General features: G+C 34.4%; 5 protein-coding genes and 1 long non-coding RNA gene across 6 annotated transcripts; 3 read left to right on the plus strand and 3 right to left on the minus strand.

Annotated features, from left to right (window-relative positions):
• Window positions 1-2,561, plus strand: LOC104752092. Its single transcript, XM_010474160.2, has 2 exons — window positions 1-106; window positions 440-2,561. Exon 2 carries the CDS (start codon window positions 817-819, stop codon window positions 2,071-2,073), a length of 1,257 nt encoding a protein of 418 aa, XP_010472462.1. The 5' UTR covers window positions 1-106; window positions 440-816; the 3' UTR covers window positions 2,074-2,561.
• Window positions 4,586-6,048, plus strand: LOC104752093 (F-box protein AFR). The gene has a single exon (XM_010474161.2). It carries the CDS (start codon window positions 4,875-4,877, stop codon window positions 5,997-5,999), a length of 1,125 nt encoding a protein of 374 aa, XP_010472463.1. The 5' UTR covers window positions 4,586-4,874; the 3' UTR covers window positions 6,000-6,048.
• LOC104752094 lies at window positions 6,789-7,784 on the minus strand. The gene is made up of 2 exons (XR_761892.1): window positions 7,573-7,784; window positions 6,789-7,479 (listed from the first exon to the last, which is right to left on the minus strand). It is a non-coding gene; the product is annotated as an uncharacterized LOC104752094 (long non-coding RNA).
• LOC104752095 (major centromere autoantigen B-like) lies at window positions 9,291-10,642 on the minus strand. Its single transcript, XM_010474162.2, has 2 exons — window positions 10,097-10,642; window positions 9,291-9,881 (listed from the first exon to the last, which is right to left on the minus strand). The coding sequence occupies exons 1-2, from the start codon at window positions 10,429-10,431 to the stop codon at window positions 9,455-9,457; spliced, it is 762 nt and encodes a 253-aa protein (XP_010472464.1). The 5' UTR covers window positions 10,432-10,642; the 3' UTR covers window positions 9,291-9,454.
• On the plus strand, window positions 13,708-15,053 carry LOC104752096 (GDSL esterase/lipase At2g24560-like). The gene is made up of 3 exons (XM_010474163.2): window positions 13,708-14,337; window positions 14,422-14,680; window positions 14,805-15,053. The coding sequence occupies exons 1-3, from the start codon at window positions 13,708-13,710 to the stop codon at window positions 14,993-14,995; spliced, it is 1,080 nt and encodes a 359-aa protein (XP_010472465.1). The 3' UTR covers window positions 14,996-15,053.
• LOC104752097 (probable WRKY transcription factor 17) lies at window positions 16,131-17,917 on the minus strand. Its single transcript, XM_010474164.2, has 3 exons — window positions 17,154-17,917; window positions 16,606-16,734; window positions 16,131-16,512 (listed from the first exon to the last, which is right to left on the minus strand). The coding sequence occupies exons 1-3, from the start codon at window positions 17,828-17,830 to the stop codon at window positions 16,329-16,331; spliced, it is 990 nt and encodes a 329-aa protein (XP_010472466.1). The 5' UTR covers window positions 17,831-17,917; the 3' UTR covers window positions 16,131-16,328.

Here is a 22,653-nt window from a genome sequence, read left to right on the forward strand (position 1 = left end):
AATCCGACGGCAATACGAGAAAGCCACAATAGAGAATCCAAGATTTTTGGGTTCATACAATCGAAGACACAGACACGAACTAAGGAACCGAACAAGATTCATTTAGGTTGGTCTGAAGTTTTTTTACTTGTTCTATCTCTTCTCCTGTGTTCTTTTGTCTGAAAAAATTCTGGTCAAATCTTTTTTGCTCTCGAATCAATATCTAGCACTTGTTTTGTCTGCTTACAAGCTTGTGTCTCTCTTCTCATTGCCTTGTTTCCTCTTTATCAAATTCGAATTTTGATACCCCAATTCGTGTCTTCTCTTTGCTCTGTTCCCAAAGCTTGGATCTTTTGAAACTTCACTGATCTCGATTTACTTCTGTTAAATTCCGAAAATTTCAAAGTTTTTTTGCTTTCTAATTGGGATTGACAATGTTGGGTCTTTCTTGCTGGTGCAGTTTCGTGGAGTTGGCGAGAGTCTTCGTTCCGCTGTTTTCTTCTTCTTCTTCGAGAGAGAGTGGTATGATTTGGTGGCCTCAAAGCTAGGGTTTTTTGAATACTGAATCAGAAAGGTTGAAACTTTGAGGGCTTTCGTGTGAGTTGGTCTGTGGATATGTTCTTTAGGGTTTTGGTTCTGAGGAAGATGAGATTTGTTGCCTTTGCATTGTATGGATTTGGGAATTGCTAGTTCTGGGTCGTACATAAATCAGTTTGCATTTGTTTGTGTGAAGGACTATAGAAGTTGAGAGAGTGCGTCTGTGCACTCTCCCCCACTGTACATCTGGTTTTTGTTGTAGAAGAAGAACAAAAAAAGTAAGTTTTGGTGAGAGTAATTATGCAACGGTCTCAAGGTCAGAGGGTTGATTTGGGTGAATTGAAAGGGCAAATTGTGAAGAAGATTGGGGTTGAAAGATCGAGAAGGTATTTTTATTATCTAGGCAGGTTTCTAAGTCAGAAGCTTACTAAGAGTGAGTTTGATAAGACATGTTCGAGGTTGTTAGGGAGGGAGAATCTTTCTCTACATAACCAGTTGATCCGTTCGGTCTTGAGAAATGCGTCTGTTGCCAAGTCCCCACCACCAGATCATCATGAAGCTGGTCATTCGACTAAACCTTTGGCGAATGCTTATCAGAGTAGAAGAGATGGTCCTGAAGAAAGTGGATCTTTGATACCTAACCATAACCAGAATGAAGGTGTATGGTCCAATGGCGTTTTGCCCATCTCTCCACGGAAAGTTAGGTCGGGAATGCGTGACAGGAAGAGCAGAGATAGGCCTAGTCCACTAGGATCAAACGGGAAGGTTGAACATATGTTGCATCAGCCAAGTTGTAGAGATGACAATAGAGGTAGTAGTGTTGGTATGGAAAACGGGGATTTGAGTCAATTTGACTATCAAAGATCAGGCAGATATGGTGCTGATGAAAGAGACGGTGAGTTTCTTCGTCCTGTGGAGAAACCGAGAATAATACCAAATAAGGAAAAAGTTGCAACTGCATCATCTATGAGAGATGATGAAAATAAAGAAGAGCAGGCTAGGCTAAGTCTATCATTGAGTCCTTTGATTGCACCTCTAGGGATTCCTTTTTGTTCAGCTAGCGTCGGTGGCTCTCGTAGAACGGTTCCTGTTTCGACCAGCGCTGACGTAAATAGTTGTTATGACAGTGGTGGATTACCTGATATAGAGATGCTAAAGAAAAGGATGGAGAATATTGCAGTAGCACAGGGTCTTGAAGGGGTTTCAATGGAGTGTGCTAAGACGTTGAATAGCATGTTGGATGTGTATCTGAAGAAGCTGATGAAATCATGCTTTGATTTGGTTGGAGCCCGGTCCAATAATGGTGATCCTGGGGAACAAAATATAGACAAGCAGCAGAGTCAAAACAAGATTGTAAATGGTGTGTGGCCTAGTAATAGTATGCAAATACAAAATTCCAATGGGCCTTCTGACGTATCACAAGATCATCGTTCTGTGTCTCTGCTTGATTTTAGAACTGCCATGGAGTTAAATCCACAGCACCTTGGCGAAAACTGGCCAATCCTCCGAGAGAAAATTTCCATGCGGTCTTTCGAGGAACAAGACTTTGAGGTGTGATGCATGCAAGTTGATGTTACATATTGTCTGATTCAGCCTGCTCTTGTCCAAAAGGGGACAACGAATTTTTGGATGCAAAAAGATTTACTGTGTAGTGTGTAGTTCCATAATGAACCAGAAAGAGATGAAGTTATGAGTTCTGAGCTGACAAGCACATCATTATGACTGCAGCAGCAGACTCAGAGCAAGTTAGTAGATTATAAAAATGGAACTAATCTCAAAGAACCGTATAAAGATACGTGTTGTTGGTTGCCATGTTGTAAGATTAGCGGTAATTGGCAAACTCAAAGAGTTTCGAGCTTTGTGTGTAAACCCGAGGCAAATAAGGGAATTGGGGAGACAGTTTTGGCAGAGATACTGTGCTTTCAAGTCGGTGCAAGGTACAATGTCAATCATGTAATAGCTGCAGTTTGCTCTATATGTAACCTAGTCTTTTAGCATTGTTTAGAATTCATATCTTAATTACAAATTTGACATCCGTTTTTACATTCTCATTTTAATGGAAATTTTCTCTCTTACGAAGTCCACAATACATTGCCTCGTTCCTTAGACTGTTGGTTGTTTCCTGTCTGGTACATAGACTCTCGCCAGATTTAATTATAATACTTTACCTGGAGTTTTGTTCCTCTGTATATGGAAAGAATTGACTGAAACGATCAAACTCTATTCAAGAAGTTGTTGCTATAAAGGGAAAATCTCTGATGTTGCAAGCTGTAAGGTTTCGTAAATCCCTTAATTGATTCTACTTTCAGCTTTTTGTCCGATCCAAGCATTAAATGCTGTGGTCATTTGTCGAAAATTGGTAGAGACCTTTTGCTTTTCCTATTGATGGTGGTCACTTGGGTGAAAACTTTATAGGATACATGATGGTGTTGTGTTACATATTCCATGAGCTTTAACGGCTATGATGTTACTTAGAACATGTTTGTTCTGTAAGTCAATGTTAAAAGATATCAACGTATAAGAACTTCACAGGAGTCATCTTCTGGCAAGTCTCACTTGTTGGACGAAATCTTGCTACAGTGAATTCATGACTGATGAAGCAGGCAATTCTTGTACCCATGAAACAGCTTCTCAACATGCTTGAATTATGATAGAGAATATGTTTTGGGATATATGTATATGAGGCTACTCTAGTGTGTGGTTCTTTGACATGATACTTGCATGCTAAACACTACGCTTCACAACTGGGCCATCCAGAGATTTGCTTTCAACTAGTTTCCATATGTGATAGTTTGCTCTTTCTCCAGATGAACTGATCTCTAATTGGTCCTGCTTTCCTGTGCTTACAGTGTAAACCTTTCAACTTCATCTTCTTTTTTTTTTTTGTTTTTTTTTTCTTAACTCACAGAGATCAAAACAGGGAAAAATGAATGGATTGTATACTTTAATATTGTGATTTAGGAAATTATAAAGGATCTCCTGTTTCTGGAACGTTTTACTTAAGTTTCATTATAATAAGGATTAGCTCTTTCGTTTGCGAGACTTATCCTAGCTGGAAATTGCTTTGGAGATTTTGTGGGGTTAGGCCAAAGTAGAGAGCATAAATCTGTTGGGTGTTTTACTCTACTCTTGTCACTTTGATTCCGTTTTAATAAATGAGAGTTTTTGGGTTAGATTTCTTGTGTTTGTTTCTATTTAATCGCCAAAAAGGATAGAGTTGACTTGACTTGTATTGTTTTGGGATAATAGTATGATAACTGATAGGAGAAAGGGCTGAAAAATTGCTGCACTTCGCATTTTCCTTGTACTCACCTGGCATTTTGGCGATTAGAGTCGTAAAAACTAACATGAGGGTGTCACCGCAGGTACTTTGATAACTCTTCTTGAGTGAGCTACTAGTTGCAATGCTGTAAACAGTGAAATGAGAAGTCTTCAGGTGAATATAGAGGATGATTTTTTTTCTCAGATTTGACTAATATAGTAATAGATGAACCTCATATAGGATGTTGTTAATGTCTAAGCTTAGGCAACCGAGAAGAAGTCGAAACTGTGTCTATAACTAGCTCGATATCTTGTTTGAACCTGCAGTAGCATTAAACTGATCAAATACGATATCGAGATCCTAAATAGTAACCGTGAAAATGATGTTCACCAGCTAAGGAATCCAAGATCCGAAATTGTGCTGAACAGCTCCGAAGAGAGGGGAGTATTGAGATTAGTTGATGTCTCAATCTAAAAGGGAAACTCTTGCTTGCTAATTTTGGAACTTGATGTCATGCCTACTCTCAACCATTATTACCCTTACACTCCCCGTATTATCTTCACTAACTCTGCTTTTTTTTTGTGTAGGCCAAGAACCTTCAATGTCTTTTCTATACTTGTATCTCAAGTCCCAACATCATAACCGAAATCATGTTTCCATTGAGGCTTTTTCGCCTCCATGGCACTCAAATTCCCAATCAAATTGGGACTTAGAAAGAAACCAAATAGGCTCACAAGTCAAAAAGGTACAGAAATAAGCAAACAAACATGACGACTTCAAGAACAATGTTAAAAAAAATGTTGCTAAACAAAATTGTGTCTGTAAACAGTAACTGCAATCATAACTATATTGAAACTTGTCTCTACATAGAAACCACAAACGTGGACTCATGTGTAACCACTAGTTTCTCGAGACTCTCAACCATCCACCGTCCCATGTCGTAATTATGCGAATGTGACCCTTCATCATTCAATCAACTACATTCATGGATTCGTATCCCTTTTTCCCATAGTTAACATTTTTTTATATCTTTACAAATTCTTCATTCACATTTAGCAATACCATTTCATCTTCTTGAATCTCTATCTCAACAACAATGGCAGAATCAGAAACTAGGTCAAATCTTAACACCATTAAGGATCACGAAGAATATGAAGAAACAATAACAAAAACGCAGCCATTGATCCCAGGTTTACCAAACGAGATTGCTGAGCTTTGTCTTCTTCGTCTTCCTTACCCATACCATGCTCTGTTTCGCTCTGTTTCATCTTCATGGAACAAAACCATCACAAACCCTAGTTTCCTCTTCTCCAAGCAATCTCTCTCCATCTCTTCTCCTTACCTCTTCGTCTTCGCTTTCAACAAATCAACGGCTAAGATTCAATGGCAATCCTTAGACCTCGCATCTGGCCGTTGGTTCGTCTTGCCTCCTATGCCAAACTCTTTCACCAAAATCTCTTCTCCTCACGCGCTCTCCTGCGCGTCGAGTTCACGTCAGGGGAAGCTTTTTGTCCTCGGCGGCGGAGATGCTAACCGCTCCGCCGTCGTGTACACCGCTTTGACGAATCGCTGGTCGTTTGTTTCTCCGATGAGGAATCCGAGAACGTACTTTAACGCCGGGAATGTTAACGGTAAAATCATGGCCGTTGGTGGGAGTGTTGACGGTTTTGGAGAAGCGACGACGGAGGTCGAATCGTACGATCCAGAATGTGACACGTGGACGGTTTTGAAGAGAGTGCCGATGGTATTGGCCAAGTATGACTCAGCCGTGATCGGGAAAGAGATGTGCGTGACTGAAGGGTGGGCGTGGCCGTTCATGTTCCCACCGATGGGACAAGTGTACGACTCCGATGAAAACACGTGGCGTGAAATGAGCGGTGGGATGAAAGAAGGGTGGACGGGTGTGAGCGTCGTGATCCGTGGTAGGCTGTTTGTGATATCGGAGCATGGTGATTTCCCGATGAAGGTTTATTTCTCGGAGGACGATACGTGGAGGTACGTGAGTGGTGAGAAGCTTCCAGGGGATAAGATGCGGCGGCCTTTCGCCGTGACGGGAGCTGACGACGGTCGTGTGTTTGTGGTGGCTGGTGGGCTTAATGTAGCCGAGGGGACGGTGAGTGAGGGGGAAAACGGGGAATTTAGTGTTGTGTGGAGAATGGTTTCGTCACCTCAAAGTTTTGTTCATTTTTCACCTTCTAGTTGCCACGTCCTGTATGTCTGATTTCGTCTCCATAAATACTAAGTAAATAGTATGGTTCGATTAAGCGAAACCGTATAAAAACTATTCATGCATAAGCGGTTATAATAAAATAAACCTCATCATTTCGTTTGATATGTGTCCAACTATTAATATAAAAAAAATTATTTGATTTGAATTATATCAAAAAAAGTATTTAAGAATTAACATATAATGAATGAAAATCAAAAAAAATATTCGTCTCTTAATTTTTTTTCCGGTGATTCAATTAACCTTCATCTTCGAACTAACGAAAAAAATTTAATCTTCAAACAAATGAAAAAAAAAAAGGAACAACTTATGACATCAACTTTTTTTAAAAAGATGAATTGGATCACAAACTAACATTATCAACCATGACTTTAAAACAGTGTAAACGAAACTAACAATAATTGGGGTGGTTCAAAATGATTATTTGGAGTGATAAAAGACGACGAAGTGTGAAAGTATTAAAGATTTTGATAGAAGTGTGAAAATATTATAAATTTTAAAACCAATATTAGTAAAGGCTCATAAGATGATTGGACTAAAAAATGATAAATTTCTATAAAATGATGCGAGTATTTTTTGTACGAGTACATTTAATGCTTATTTTTGCATTTAAGTATAAAAATTTATCTGGTTAATCAAACATTTTTTTTCATATATTTCTTCAATTTCATCTTTATGGGGTTGAAATATTTAACAGATTTCAATATGTAATTGTTATGGGCGAATAATTTGCTTTACTAACTAACTCTTTGTGTATGCTGCAATTATCTTATACGAGATCCCTTTGATAGGCATGTACTCTCCGTAACACAAAAAAAACCACGACAAACAATTCTTATTTGCGTTATTTTGATAAATTTTGAAAATTTGCAAATTTTAAACCAACTTTTGATTTAGGGATTCAACAGGGGTGGCAACCGGGGCTTCAACTTCTGCAACATGCTTCCATGATTCCAAAGAGTAACCAACACAAATCAGACCAACTCCAGACAAGACAACAAAAGCATAAAATTTGGACAATCTGGCTGCAGCATGTTGTTGTCCATAGACTTTGGATACAACTTGAACAGAGAAAACTCTCGCTAGGAACTCATCTAGCCGGCTGGCCCATGAGGCATATCTCTTACCAAGAGAAGGAAAAGTGGAACCCAAAAACACTTAGATCTTGAATAGCCCCCATACAACAAAATGATTTGCCACTAAGATCAATGTCATCAAATTCACTCACGCTCATGGTTTCACTGAGTGTCCCTCAGTCCTCCAAAAGGGCTCGGTTTGCTCGATTTGCTCGATTTGCTCGGTTTGGATGAGAAAGAAATGAGATAAAACAAATTGACACACTTCCCATTCTCGTCATGGAGGGTGACGACGGTTGAAGACAGTGAACCAGAATGAAGAGCTCTGAAGCCATTGGGAGCAAAGAGACTAGAGTTGAGAGCACGAGCAAAGAGACGACGAGATGATCCATGGTACACTTGGATTTCAAATAATCCAGACATTAAAAGTAAACGCAATAACAAAGAATTAGGACCGTGCAATGAAAAGTAAACGCAAGAATTGGTTGTACCTGTAGATCTGATGAGTGAGATCGAACCAGAATGATAAAGAAGAGATCTAGGAGCAAAGAGTCAACGAGCTGATCCATGATACACTAGGATTCCGGTTGTGTCTGTAGATCTGATGAGGGAGTTCAACAAGAATGATAAAGAAGATAATGACTTTTTTGTTAAAATTAGAAAGAAAGGGTTATTTTTAAAAAATAATATTGCAAAAAATGTATTTTTGAAATTCCCCAATTATTAATCTGCAAATTCTTTTTTAAATATATATATTTTTTTAATCTACAAATTTTTTATTGAATACTAGGTTTTGAATCCACGCTACGCGTGGGTTTATTTGATATATTTTGATAAAAATTAGATATGATTGATTACGATAATAAAATATTATCTCATAAAAAAAAAAAAATTAGATAAAACTTAACCGTGACAACCGTAGCCCTGGTCATGCCTATGTATATCTAATAAAATATGTGTATTTGTCGTCTATCTTTCTTCTTTAAACCTCAAAATTTGACTCAAAAATCAAATTAAGGTCTTGCGATGTCAATTCTTCTTCCTTAGACCCAAAAATAAAAAATTAATGAAGAATATCAACTCATCTATAAAATTATACACAAAAATATGTTTTACAGCTCATAAGAAATAAAAAGCACAAATGTAGATAAATAAGAGAATTTATATTTTGCATCAATATTTATAATATTTTAAACTTTTAAAAGGTTTCGAAACATAAAATTTGAAACTTTTAAAATTTTCTAATATTTATAATATTTTAAACTTTTAAAATTTAAAACTTATAAGATTTAAATACTTTTTAAAAGTTAAGAACTTTTAAAAGTTTCAATATTTATAATATTTAAACTTTTAAAAATTTTAAATATTATAATATTTTTTGAAACTGTTTAAAGTTTTAATTTGATCAGATAAAAAACTAGATCAAACCAAATAAAACTTTTAAACTTGGATGCCTGATAAATCAAGCTTTCCTGCTCATTCGTTGTTGGAAGCATATTAATCGTATTTATACTGATTCTGAATCATTGTTTAAAAAATTTCAAGCTGATGTGGGATATTGTGCTTAGTTCTTTGATTTTCATAAATTTAAAATTTTCCTTTTTTTAAAAAATTCTGTAAATTTAAAAAATGTTAATGAATGACATGTCAAATCATGATAGGTTGTTTAAACTAATTTTTAATATAGATTATTCTGGAAATTGTATTAAATGTTAATAAGTGATATGTCAAATTTCTATTAATTGTTTAAAATCCTACGTGTAGGGCTTTAGAAGCTTATAAGTCCTACTTTTTATTAGTATAGATTTTTTTAACAAAATTTATTCCGCTAATTAATAAATTTCAATTTCATCCTACAAATATTTCCTTGGTCTCGAATTTTTCTTCCAAAACAACTATTTCTTTTTAGTTTTGAGTTTGCAAAATCTAACCGACGAATTATTCTTCCTTTATGTCGGCAACCAACTAGATAATTGAACTGTAGTTTCGATAACCAAAAAAAAGGGTAAAATATAGGTTAAAATAGTTGGCACAACATCACTCCTTTGCGTATGTGAAACTTTTAGGGACCTAATTTTTTTCTTGACAACCTAACTTATCCTCTTATACAGTTCATAATGTTATATTAATATTGTTTAAAACTAGAGATTATCCACACCAAAAAAGATGAAGTATTGTCTTTTGTAGATTATGAAAAATTCCTTAAGGCTGCTACTAATGAATAGATTTAATAATAATTATTCCTAACAAATCAAATCTTCCACCACTTTTGTTATCACTGGAAACTTCCTCTTGAAAAAAAAACAAATTCACAAGGGAAGAACAAATAAAATCCAAGTATTAAAAGAAACCAATGTTATACTTGATTTTGATTTATTCATCATCAACATCACCATCATCTTCCTCTTGCAAACTACTTAGACAGAAACAGCTTCGAGTCTGAGCCATCAAATCTCTCTTATTCTTCATCATCATCATCGCCATCTTCCTACGGTCATCATCATCCTCCTCATCCTCATCCTCATCCTCATCCTCATACTCATCATTATGATGATGATCTTCTTCATTAGGTTCTTGTAACGCAAGTATAGGCATAGAATTAGGGTTTTGCCACGAGTAAAAATTCGAAGCAGACATAGATCTTCCTCTCATCCTTAGCTTATTAGCTATAACCAATCTCCTCCTCTTGTTAAATGGATTCTCAAATTTCTCCAAATCCTTGGCGTTGTTGTTGCTCGCTGCTTCCATTAAATTCCCAAACGATTTCGATTTCCCGACATAATGATTCGACAACCCTCTCCTGAAACAAAACAAAACAAACAAAAAAACATCAGTATTCATATTCAGACCAAACAAAACCAAGAACTAACTTTGAATCATTACAACGAATCCAAAACTCAAAATCATAAACTTTAACTTAAGGGTTTCAAGATTTAACAAAATCACTAAAGATTCACCAAATCAAGAACATAGTGAAAAGACAAGAACTCAAGAAAACCAAAACTCAAAACTTACTTAATCGGAAGAGAGTCTTCAAGAGAAGAACTAAACGAATCAAGTGTTCCTCCACCTCCTCTATACGAAACAGCATCGTCCTCTTCGTCCTCCTCCTCCTCCTCCTCCTCGTTTTCACTGCTCTCTCCGATCGACGACGACGAGCTATCCGACGATTCCTCCGGCGATTTACTCATCCTCAACCCGATCCCGATCTGAGATCCACCGCGTCCAGATTCATCAGCCAAAAACAGAGCCGTCTGAACAGCCTTATCCTGCGCCGCCGTAACGCCGCCACGATCTCTAACGTACGCCGCCATGCCGATTCCGAACGATGATCCCACCATGACCTCCATCTAACAATCTTACCCGATGATCAAGATCTCTTCTTCTCTAGCCGACGACGGGGTTTGAATATCATAAAAAATCGCCGGAGATTTGTGCGTAGGTTAAGAGCTTTAACCGCCGCAGGTTAAGTTCTTTATGTATTGATTTGCCTCGAAACGATTATTACACAAAAGAAGAGAGAAATAAAAGGAAAATGCAAAAACAACACTGATCGAGAGAGAATAAATTCTTGATTTTATATTTATAACGACGATATCGTATAATCATACGGATTACGTATTCGTATTAAAATGTATTATACGTATTGTTTTTACGAGGTCGCGCACACACATGTTCCTAAATATAGAATAGTCCAAAGCACGCTAACGGCGACTTTGACGCCTTCGACACGGTCTTAATGACGTGGCGAAGTTACATTGGTTTTAAATCTCGCACTTTTGCCGGACGTTTCGGTTTACTATCTCCGTTTCATTTTTAATCTGATGCATGTCGTTGTACCGAAAGTTCGGTGGTCGCTATCACACCATATCTCTCTCGACCTTATCCATATTGTATAGTATTATTTTAAAAATGTTTGAGATTTTTAGAAAAATGTGAGAAAAAGAAAATAAAAAAAAATCTTCAACAGTGATATGATTTTTTTTTGATCGGATGGATGGATTATATTTGGTTTTGGGAAATAAAAAGATGCTGATTTTGTTTGTGTTAAAAAAGTCAAAAGATATTACAAAAATATTCGTGTATTGATTGATTACTTTTATGTTTTTATTTGGAAAGTACTATATTGATAAATATATATATAAGTACTATCTAAAATGATTATTTACTACAAGTGGACAAATTAAACCTTATCCCGTTTACTTTTAGTACAATTAGAATTTTAAACCAATATCGTTAATGATAGTATATTATAATTAAAAATTTAGAAGAAAGATTGTTAATGCTGGATTAGTGGAGAAGCAAGAGCTTTGACTGGTTCAAAATGCGAATATGGATTTCATTTTTATATTAATTAGCAAATTACTTTGCTGAGTCATCCATGTTATAAACAAAAAAAAGGTATTAAGAGCAAATTATTAGCACATGAGATCAAATTATTTATCTAATTAAAAGGTATGATCCAATCCTTTTTTTTAATGCAATTCAAAGCAGTGTAAGGTTTTGTTTCATTCATGAGTCCATCTTTACTTATAAATTTATCTTATTGGTCTAATGATATCCTCCTTCTTTAATTATAAGTGAATTACATTGGTTTATCCTCTAATTAAAATGTATAGATCTTATAATTAAAGATGGAGGATATCATTAGACCAATAAGATAAATTCTAACCTTATCTCTTTAAGTCATAATCGTGTTTATGAAATGAGGTTAAGTTAAAGTCTATTAGTTGTGTCTAAAGGGTATCTTCCTGTTTTGCTTCACCTCTGGCAATTTATTTAATAAGTGTTCAATGGTGGAGACTATGAAACAAGTTTTAAAATAGTATTATGTAGTTTTTTGTCTTCCTGTTATTAAATTAATTAAAAAAATCGGTTTAGCTCATAATGTTAATGTATCTCTCCTTGTGTTTATAATTTACGTTGTTAGACTTTAGAATCTTGACGAATGACGATGATGATATTGACAAGAATTGGTAGTTTGACTTGTATAAATCGAATATATATGAACTAGGCAACTAGCTATATTAGCTGTGTTGTTGTTTGCTAGTGTGTTCGTTTCTAAATTATCATTAAAACAACATTTATGCACCATAATTAAAGTAAATAATAGGCTTTGAATCGAGAGAACAGAAAATAGCATATCACATTTTAATGTAGTCCTCTTATCACTAAGTTACCATTTAAGAAATTTTTTACTTTTAAAAATTTATGCTGCTGAATTTTGTGCAGTTCATATTTTTTTGTCTTTTATGATAAATGCAGGATAAATACATGCATATTTGATCTACTTTTATTCTGTTTGATCTGTTTGAACCACTTGATCTGCTTGAACCACTTGATCTGCTCTGCGATAATGTACTCAACTACTCATCCTCCCTTATCGTAAATTAGGTTTGCCTTATCATCACCACGCGGCTCCATTTCCTATATATCCTGCTATTGTTTCTTATTCCACTAATACGCGTGTAGTCATTGGTCTTGTTATGGTCGTTTGACTGCATATCCTTTCAGTAACATAGACGGTATTTTCACAGTTCGCTAATTGCCACATTCCATTGATTAGTCAGTTCTCGAGTAAACCAACTATTCACAGTTAGCTAACTGACAGATGTTGCTCACCTATCTGTATTGGAATTTGGACTTATTTCTTGGATTGGTTTTGTTCATACCACCACCAGTTTGCTCCTTTTCACACTTTGCTTAAGAGTAATTTTTTGTTGTTGTTGTTCTTTCGAGGTCCTACCCTTTTTAGTTGTTTTTTTAAAAAATCAAAGAAATTTAATCAATTATTCCATGGTGTACCACAAATTAAATCCTAGTAGATTAACAATTTTGAAAAATAAAATAGAAGTTCTAATTCATAATATGATTAAATAGATCAAATACTCCCATTAAAAGAAATCTACTATCCAACCAAATCCATTCAGTTGACGTCCACTTTGACACCATGCAAACATCTCGAGGCCCAAACCCAACCATCTCACCCGCTTATATTTAAGGGCCGACATTGGGTGTCGGCAACAAGAATATCTTATTTTGCCAGAGTGGGAGAAGATTCATGTGGTGTAGCTTCCAAAAATACGAGAACTCGACAGTACACAGACCCGTGATATCAATTATTTTACTCTTTGACAGTCAGACAAAAGTGAAAACTACCATCGCATGCCTCTTAGCTCAAATGAAATGTGAAACCTGATCTCGAATTTTTAGCAACTTCTGGAGGCAAAGGTTTTGTACCAGACCGACGCATCCCAATATGATAAGTTTCACTTCCCTAAGTATTTGGATTTATCTAAAGAAAACTGTACACTTATAATTATGTAGTTTAATTATTAACTTAGGTCCTCTTCTAAAACAAGAAAGGACAATTAGAGAGTTTAGAGTCAAAGTCAAGTTTGTTTGCTTAATTTGATTTTGTTTTTCACCTATCAATTGTTAAACCGCTAAATATTTTTTTTTCATTTGACCATATTGTTTTATTTTTAGTCATTATTATCTTTATTTAGACTATAAAATTCAAATCTCATGGCTTTTGTCTTTATTTTTAAGGGAAAAAAAAACAATTGACAATCACATTCCTTATAAATTCATCAAAACACAAGAAACAACAAAAACTAAAAACAATGTCCACTTTTCAAACCAAAACCTTTACTCTATTCATAGCAACACTACTGCTCTCGTCCTGCAACGCAGCCGCAAACACCACAAGGCAACCGTTATTCCCAGCGATTCTAATCTTTGGCGATTCAACAGTTGATACAGGCAACAACAACTACCACGCACAAACGATCTTCAAAGCCAAACACCTTCCTTATGGAATTGATCTCCCAAACCACAAGGCCAGTGGAAGATTCACAAATGGGAAAACCTTCTCCGACATAATCGCAACAAAACTCAACATCAAACAGTTTGTTCCTCCCTTCTTACAACCAAATCTCTCCGACCAAGATATTGTAACCGGAGTCTGTTTTGCATCAGCTGGTGCGGGTTACGATGACCGTACCAGTCTCTCAACTCAAGCGATTAGTGTCTCGGAACAGCCAAAGATGTTCAAGAGTTACATTGTTCGTCTGAAAAGTATCGTAGGAGACAAGAAAGCTATGGAGATCATAAACAATGCCTTGGTGGTTATCAGTGCAGGTCCGAACGATTTTATCTTAAATTATTACGATATTCCTTCAAGGCGTTTTGAGTTCCCTTACATTTCTGATTACCAATACTTTGTCCTTAAGAAGCTTGACAACTTCGTGCAGGTAATGCATTAAATTTTTAGGGCTTAGTTTATAGGCTTTAGGGTTCTAACCCGTCTGTGCTAATAGTTTACGGTATGTGTGTAGGAGCTTTACAGTTTAGGTTGCCGAAAATTTATGGTTGGGGGTTTACCACCAATGGGTTGTTTACCGATTCAAATGACTGCTAAATTCCACAACGCACGAAGGTTCTGCTTGGAACAAGAGAACCGAGACTCTGTCTTATACAATCAGAAACTTCAGAAGCTATTACCTCAGATCGAAGCATCTCTTAAAGGAAGCAAAATCCTTTACTCCAATGTCTATGACCCAATGATGGACATGATGCAAAACCCTAGAAAATACGGTATATACATACAATCTTTCAGCAAGTCACCTTATGAGAACCTTTTCTTGTTTAGCAAGTTACCTCATGCGATAGTATTGAAGACTAATTATACTATATGTTCATTAATGTGGAACTAAAACAGGGTTTAAAGAGACGAAGAGAGGATGTTGTGGAACAGGGCATTTAGAGACGAGCTTCATGTGTAATGCTTTTTCTCCAACGTGTAGAAATCACTCGGAGTTTTTGTTCTTTGACTCGATTCATCCCTCGGAAGCTACCTACAATTATATTGCCAATTTACTGGATACTCAAATCCGTGGATGGCTTGCCTAAGTCATAATTATATGGACAATAGAAAGTTTCTGGATATCAATTCACACTACTAAATCAGTTCACTTTTCACTTGTTGAAAAAATTGAATGGATATATCAGTTGAGTTAAATTAAAAAATATCTTCAGGCAATCAAATTAGTATATATTTTTTTTTCTTTTTCTTTTTCTTTTTGAACACCAATTAGTAATGTATATATATCAGGCCATATATAAAAGAAGAAAAAGTTAATAAAGAGTAATAACTAAAAAGTTATATAGTTATAATGGTAATGGTAACTACATAGTGGTAAGTCCGTCGTGTTCGTATATTCGTTGTAGTTGTTCCTCATCCATATTTTCATAGCATTTGAAAGAAGAAAAAATAGAGCAAAGCCATTAGGACCCAGCAAAGAATATTCCAAAACACCGTCTATTCTTAAGAAAATCGCCTCACAAAGCTACAATCTACCATATATGGAAGCAGCGGAACAACCTAGTTCACAACCGGCTCTCAATTCCATAGACCACCATCTTCAAGACTCTGGACAGGGAGAACCGAAACATCATTATAACAAGGCTGAAAACGTTTTAGAAACTTGATGCAGCTCTGGTTGTCACTTGTCATGAACTCACTGAAAAAGTGACTTCTCAAATTTGAATCCTTGTTTTTATTCTTTTCTGCCAAAGTTTCAAAAGCCATAGGCAGAGTGTTGCGGAATTTAAAGTATCTTAGGGTTGAAGGAGGATTTGGACAAATCTATAAATATGTATCCTAAAATTTATTAATACTATTCCTCAAATTATTTGTCTTCCAACATCATAATGATTTCGTTGACCCTCAAATCCGCATTAATTCACTTCAATTCATTGTTTTCAACCTCCAAATCCAATATCTCACCAACAACTCATTAAAAATCTCTTTTTGACTTTCTAAAACCTACATAATAGTCAGCATTGCTTTAACAACCCCATTCTAAAAGTCTAACCCTCCACTAAGTCAATCATCACAAATCATAACTAGATTAAATAGAGTAATGGTAACAAATTACCAACCATATCATTGATGAGTAACTAAAAATTCACATTTATACGATCATCTACTTCACTAAACATCATTCTTTTACATGACAGCATTCAAACTATATGAAACGAGGAATTAAGAACAAAAAAATACACATATCGTGTACTAAAAATTTTAGTGTCATTCTCTTTCTCGGTGGTAGTAAGATTAAAAATCCATTCAAAAGACTAAAACAAATCTAAAAACTAATGTTGTTTAGGAAAAGAAAAAATTACAAGACCAACCCCTCTATTTTCTCAAAATATTACAAAATCTACCAAACTAAAAATTTCTTCAAGCCGAACCAAATACCAAACCGCTCACGCTAGGAGAAGTCATCATATTCTCATGCATCGCTGACTGGTTGTGGCGATGTTCTCCTTCGTAAGTCACAATCAACATCGTTGAATCATCCAATGCTCGTTCCACGTGTTTCCTCGCTGGACATCCTCTAAATGTACTACACTTGTAATAACCCCTGAAACCAACAAAAACAACCGTTAGATCTCATATCACTTTAAGTCAAACAAAATCAACGGTGAATATAGCGATGATGGTGTACGATAGTTACCGTGGATGTGGTGAGCCTTTGATCGGTTTTTGTCCGTACTTCCTCCATGAATACTCGTCCGGTGGTATATCGGCGATCTTTGCACTTATCGCCGGTACTCTCACGGTTCTCTTCATACGATTTTTCCGGCTATAAAATTAAAAATAATTAATAATCGTAATTAGTTAAAACTCATTTAACGTGTACTTAACGTGAACGTGCATCAGGTTTAATGTTTAAAGTCAGAAGTCAAACAAAGACTTTTATAACTTAAAGCTTCGTTTAAGTACATAAAACGACAGCACCACTAACTAGTCATTGTCAGGCGTGCTTTTGGGTTTAAGTTACTGTCGTTGACTTTAACTAAGCACGTTGACCAATTGGTTTATACTGTACCAAACCCGGTTTAAGAAGTATTAAACCAAATCAATTACTACTAAAAGCAAATGATTAGTCTAGATTCTAGACCGTACCGAACCGGTTAAGGAAGTATTAAACCAAATCAATTAAACTACTACTCCGAGGCTAGTCAAACCAATCATTAGTTCATTGTGGAGACGTAACAATACCTTTTCTTGCAGTGGCACTTGCCGTTGCCGGAGCCAGAGATCTTGCCGGAAAAGTCCTCGGAGTGATCATGTTCAAAGCATCTCTTTCTATAAGGAAGACCAGCAAGAGGCGGTTTAGCTGAGGAAGGCAATGGAGCCGCCGGAGCGAGAAAGATGGAAGATCCTTTAGAGACGCTTCCGTCACCGGTGATAGCGGAAGACATGAAAGAAGAGTTATTAGATGATACGCTAAAGCTCTCCTTAGCGAACTCAACCACCTCCGAGCTCTTTGTTTTAGCGCCAAACACGCTTGGTCTAGTGAAATCTAACGTCACGCTTTGTTGATTTGACTGAACGAAACTGACCGGAGCAGAGATCTGAATCGGAGCCGGAGCAAGAGGCGTTATTTTGGCCGGTGGAGGAGGAAGAGGAGCGGAGGAAGATGAAGGAGGAGGATGAGGGGACTGAACCGGACCACGTCTAAACCGGGCGTGACCGGTACGGTTAAGAAGAGAGATGACTTTCTTGAACTTAGAAACGGTGAAATCTGTGATTTCGGAACAGTCAACGTTACGTTCTTCAGGACGGTTAGAGAGGACACGGATCAAGTGTTCCATGCTTTGTAAGCCTTGTGAAGCAGCTTCTTGTATAGCCGTTTGATCTTCCATCTTCGGTATACGCATGATATCAACGGTCATGATGAGGAAATATTGAAGATCTGAGAAAAAAATGTGAAGTTTTGTTTTTGTTTGATGAATGAAAGAAAGAGAACGAAAGTGTAATGGGAGAAGAGAGAATGGCGTGATATATGGGGTTATTGGGTGTGACCGGGTGACCGGTTGAGTAGGTCCATATGATGGAGTTTAGTCAAATCGTTGTTTTCTTTTTTCTTTGATCTAACGGTTGAAATTAAGTTGAAGACTTCTATGGAATAAAGCAATCAAAGTTTGGTCTCCTTGTTGTGTTTTTGAGGTGTGTAGGGTCCTCTTTTGTGTAAAGCAAGAATTTTATAAATCGTGTCTTTAAAATAAAGGAATCGTTGTGCGTAAACTTGAATTTGGAAAAATATGTTCAAGGAAATTAAAAAAAAATAAAAAACGTTATGTTAAAACTTAAAAGTATAATTAAAGAAAAATTATACTTTTTCTCATATCTATTTTACTTTTATCAGCTATATTTATGTCTTCAAGTTCAAGTCAACATATTTAAAATTAAAGGTAATGAATTGTGTTTTATTTGTATGAACAATGAAGCTGAATTTTAGCTGTGAGAAAAAATAAATATACGTATCAACTACTAGTTGTGAAATCAAATAATATTAGAATGGAGATTTTTTGACCTTTTATTTTGTATTTTATTTAGTTTTGAATTCAGACAAGGTTTTAGGCGTTATTCATGTTCTTTTTTTTTTTTTCCTAAGTTTTGTTTTTGTATACTTTTATTGTCAAATCAACACATACAACTTGTCAAATATTACATGCACACACATACAAAACAATCATGTTTGCAGCATGCTATATTATTTCAATGCCTTTCTAGAATTATTACTATTTGTTGTGCATTGACAAAAATAAATATATGAACAATATGCATGTTAGAAGTGTTCACAGATCATATATAATAAACATTTGACCCGGACTTCCTTTTGTATCCAAATACATTTGTTCAACTACAATATATTAATGATGGTTGCCTAGTTCTTTTTATAATAGTAATTAGAAAATTTGCATAGGTGTTTACTAGTATTATTTACATCTAACCTCATATCATAGGCTTCTAGAAAACGTCTTGACTGAGAAATTAGTAAAAGAAAAACAAATCCTTTCTTGACTTTTAATTTACCTAATTAATAATCTACACAAATTGTGGAATAGTTAAGAATCACTAATGGAGATTAAAGGTTATAGTAACAGCGACAATCGTTGACAATATCTTATTAGTATAGTCTACAAGTCTGTAGTTGAGAACAGCAATAAAAGAATAACGACAAAGTACGAAAACAAAAGCTGACTATTTTATTTAAAAAAACAAACAAATCAAAATAAAAGTGATCACATGGACCCAATTCTTTTTTTTTTTAAAAACACACAGAAGTATTGACCACCTCGGTAACCGGGTGATTCCGGTTAAGTATTATCTGGACCGTTGAGTACCAAAAGTTTAATCCAACGGTGGATCTGTGAACTGTGGAGTTGACTCTTTGCTATATTATTATTCTCTTTTAACTTTTTTATTGTTTTTGAGAACCTAAACAAAACACTCTACCACGTTCCGACACGTGGCATTTTTGGCTGACTCATAAATTGTCACCTGTCCACAAGTTTTTTTTTTGTTTTTAATAGTAACTAGTGTTGAAAGGCACCGAGCTAGGCGTTTAGCAGACGCCTAAATAACCGTTTAAACTGCTTAAACTTACATAATTTTATTTTAATATTTATTTTTGATTTTTAATTACATATATTTAAATTATTAAGTTTCATATCTATATACGTAATTATAACACTTATATGTTGTTAATATACCTTAAATAAATGTATTTTTCTTATTTTTCTTATTTTTGTTTATAATTTGTAATTTTTCTATTTTTCTAACATATAATTTTATATATATAATGTTTTATGTTGTAAACGCCTAAAACCGTTTAGGTTCCGACTAAGTATTCTAAGCGCTAGACGCTGAGTTACCGCCAAGATACCGCCTAGCGCTTTCTTGAACACTGATAGAAACCAATATAATTGAATTAGGAGTGGAGGAAATTAAAATAATTATAAAAGAGCAAATTTGAAGTTTTATTCCATCTTGGAGAGATATTTTAAGTATATTTCCTCAACTTTTTTTTTTCTTAGCTGGTAAATTTTTACCATGCTTATAAAAATGTTATGTCTATTGCTACTGACCACTAAAGCATAAAAAATGAACATTGCATCAATGCTTTCCTGTTGTTTCTAGTCTTCTTGGTTTATGGTTCTAATTATGTTAGTAGTTAAAGCTGCTAAATACACATACATAAGCTAAATCATTGCAATATATTGTACACCCTCCAACTTTTTTTAGCTGTTATTTTAAAGTTAAATTTTTATTCTATATTATTTGTTATTTTATATTTATGATGCAACTTTTAAATCAAATTTTTAATTTTATTTCTAATTGTTTAGCTAATTAATTATTTGTATCAAGTGAAATAGTGTATTAATTAAAGATAAAACAGAAAATTTTAATTTTTATATATATGTGAAGTTGCCTAAAACGACAAATAATATTGTTTTAAAAATCTTACCCTTACATATAGATTTTGAGTGTAATTAACAATTTTATACTTTACTTTAATCACACAGATTAAGGTTAGAACGTGTTACCATTAACTGAAATGAAAAAACGAAAAATTGGGTATGGACATATATTTTAAAAACCTTGATTTATTTTTTCATTGTTTACTTTTATATTTCAGTTATCTTAACTTAAAGATTCTAAAATTTTACACTTCGAAGAAAAAATCAACTAACTAATTAGAATCATTCTTAATTAGTTGAATTCTTTTAAGCCAATAAGACTATTTAAATATGTATATTACGTGTTATGTGTGCAAAACAGACCTCAAGAATGTGTAATCGAAACATTTTTAAGCATTTGTCAACGGAATGCATTATAAATTAGCGACATGGGAATCGTTGACCTAACCGACTAATATATGATTGTCGTGCACGTCTGCTTATATTTTTAAACCATTTTTATTGTTTTCATTTCTGATTTATAAACTCTTACATCCTTTTTTTTTTATTTCTTTTTGAAAACGGTTTTTGACGTCCTCTCAAGAATTTATAAAATAAAATCTAAAATTACAAAAAAAAATGTCTCTGCTATAGTTTCATGCTATTTAATAAATAAACATAAATACATACTTAAAATGTTCTAAGCATTTTTTTTTTTGTAGAAGGGTTACAAAAATGAAATTCCGATAAATTAACCAAACCAGTGGAAAGAAATACTGGCGTATTTGAATCGTTTTGTTTTGTATAGAGAGACACATGTTGGTTAATTAATTTGCATGTTGCATTGTATTGCATCTATTAATTAATACGGTTCAAACGAAGCTTCATGTTCTTTTTTTTCTCTCTTAAATTTACGTGTTCCAACCACTATGTGTTTAAACTTTTAATAATGGTACGGGCGATATTAAATAGTATACTATGTCGAGTTGGAAGTTAAATTATTAGTTAGTGGATGCAAGAAAATTGTAGATATTTCTTTAATAGTACTAAACAATATAGAAGCCATTAGCCATGATGTATGATAATTATTGCTATTCATTCGAGAAGAATTGGCTTTATTCATGCCAAAGATACGGAAAAAAAGATTTGGTCTAACTTTAAGCTTGTAGAAGTCAATGTAACAAACCTCTACGAGATAAATTATGTATTAACATCTACGAGCGAGATAAGTTACAGTTTGCGTTTTAATGTTATCAACTGTTACTTATTTGAATATTGGTTCCACTATTTTTGTTTGTTTTGGATTTAACAGGTTTACTGTATAAATATATACACTCACAGACCATCTTGAAAGTTTTAAAAATTATAGAGTAACTTCGTAAAGACTCGTGAAAGTTATTAAAATTGGTTCAACTATTTCTATATTTTTTTCCCAAACAATATTTTCTTACACTAGTTTTGTGTTAGTACTTAGTACCATACGTCGTTATGTCACCACACTGATTCAGACCTTTATACTGTAAGTTAGTGATAAAAAAAGACAAAATTTTTGAACCCTAAAAAGTTGAAAGCTTAGATAACAATGTTACATTTTATAATTACTTTAATAATATGTATAATTTATGTAATATTAATTGAACGCTTCTGCATCATATCTTCCATTTTTTACTATTCAGATATTTTCCGACACCATTTTTTTTTTCTATGTTTGAACATATAAATATGTATCATGTAATCTATTTTTAATCTGTAGATTCTGTACTTATTCCATGCTGATAACATTTATTTATCTGATAATTTGGATATGTGTAACCCACACCATCTTTTCCGTTTACACCATTCAAATCAGTAATTAAAAAAATTTGTTAGCACGCGAAAGTAAAAGGGTTTTCATCTGGTTGCTTGACTTTTCTTGCAAAATGGACTTAAAATAATGCCTCAAGCCACTGGTCGTATCACGTAAGATGATGATCTGGTTGAGGATTTGATTCTTTTGGTTCGACCTATACATAGAACATTCACCATTTCTTTATATTTTTCATTCTTATCTGCACACAATATCATATTTCCTTAAAATCCACACCTAACTTATCTTATCGTGCCTTTAACAAATAACAAACTAATAATATTGTCAGTGCAAAATAACATATATCACTAGTATTATTGTGTCATATGCCATCTGAGTCAACCCGTTCTACTTGGGGTTGTTTGTTTTGAAACTAAGATTAATGTTCACTATTACTATTTTGCACCAGTAGGAATTCTAGAACTGTCTTCTTTTTTTTTTTTTTTTTTTTTTTTTTCTTTTTTTT

Source organism: Camelina sativa, chromosome 16 (genome assembly GCF_000633955.1).
Source record: "Camelina sativa cultivar DH55 chromosome 16, Cs, whole genome shotgun sequence".
NCBI classification, from domain to species: Eukaryota; Viridiplantae; Streptophyta; class Magnoliopsida; order Brassicales; family Brassicaceae; genus Camelina; species Camelina sativa.

Bases quoted from the DNA above. Each gene is read 5' to 3' on its own strand.
- LOC104752092 (XM_010474160.2), top strand. From the start codon at position 817: ATGCAACGGTCTCAAGGTCAGAGGGTTGATTTGGGTGAATTGAAAGGG.
- LOC104752095 (XM_010474162.2), bottom strand. From the start codon at position 10,431: ATGGAGGTCATGGTGGGATCATCGTTCGGAATCGGCATGGCGGCGTAC. The intron at 9,882-10,096 runs GTAAGTTTTGAG...GTTTTGTTTCAG, and splicing joins GAAGACTCTCTTCCGATTAA to GAGAGGGTTGTCGAATCATT.
- LOC104752096 (XM_010474163.2), top strand. From the start codon at position 13,708: ATGTCCACTTTTCAAACCAAAACCTTTACTCTATTCATAGCAACACTA. The intron at 14,338-14,421 runs GTAATGCATTAA...GTATGTGTGTAG, and splicing joins AGCTTGACAACTTCGTGCAG to GAGCTTTACAGTTTAGGTTG. The intron at 14,681-14,804 runs GTATATACATAC...GAACTAAAACAG, and splicing joins GCAAAACCCTAGAAAATACG to GGTTTAAAGAGACGAAGAGA.
- LOC104752093 (XM_010474161.2), top strand. From the start codon at position 4,875: ATGGCAGAATCAGAAACTAGGTCAAATCTTAACACCATTAAGGATCAC.
- LOC104752097 (XM_010474164.2), bottom strand. From the start codon at position 17,830: ATGACCGTTGATATCATGCGTATACCGAAGATGGAAGATCAAACGGCT. The intron at 16,735-17,153 runs GTATTGTTACGT...TTAATTTTATAG, and splicing joins AAGTGCCACTGCAAGAAAAG to CCGGAAAAATCGTATGAAGA. The intron at 16,513-16,605 runs GTAACTATCGTA...TGTTGGTTTCAG, and splicing joins AAAGGCTCACCACATCCACG to GGGTTATTACAAGTGTAGTA.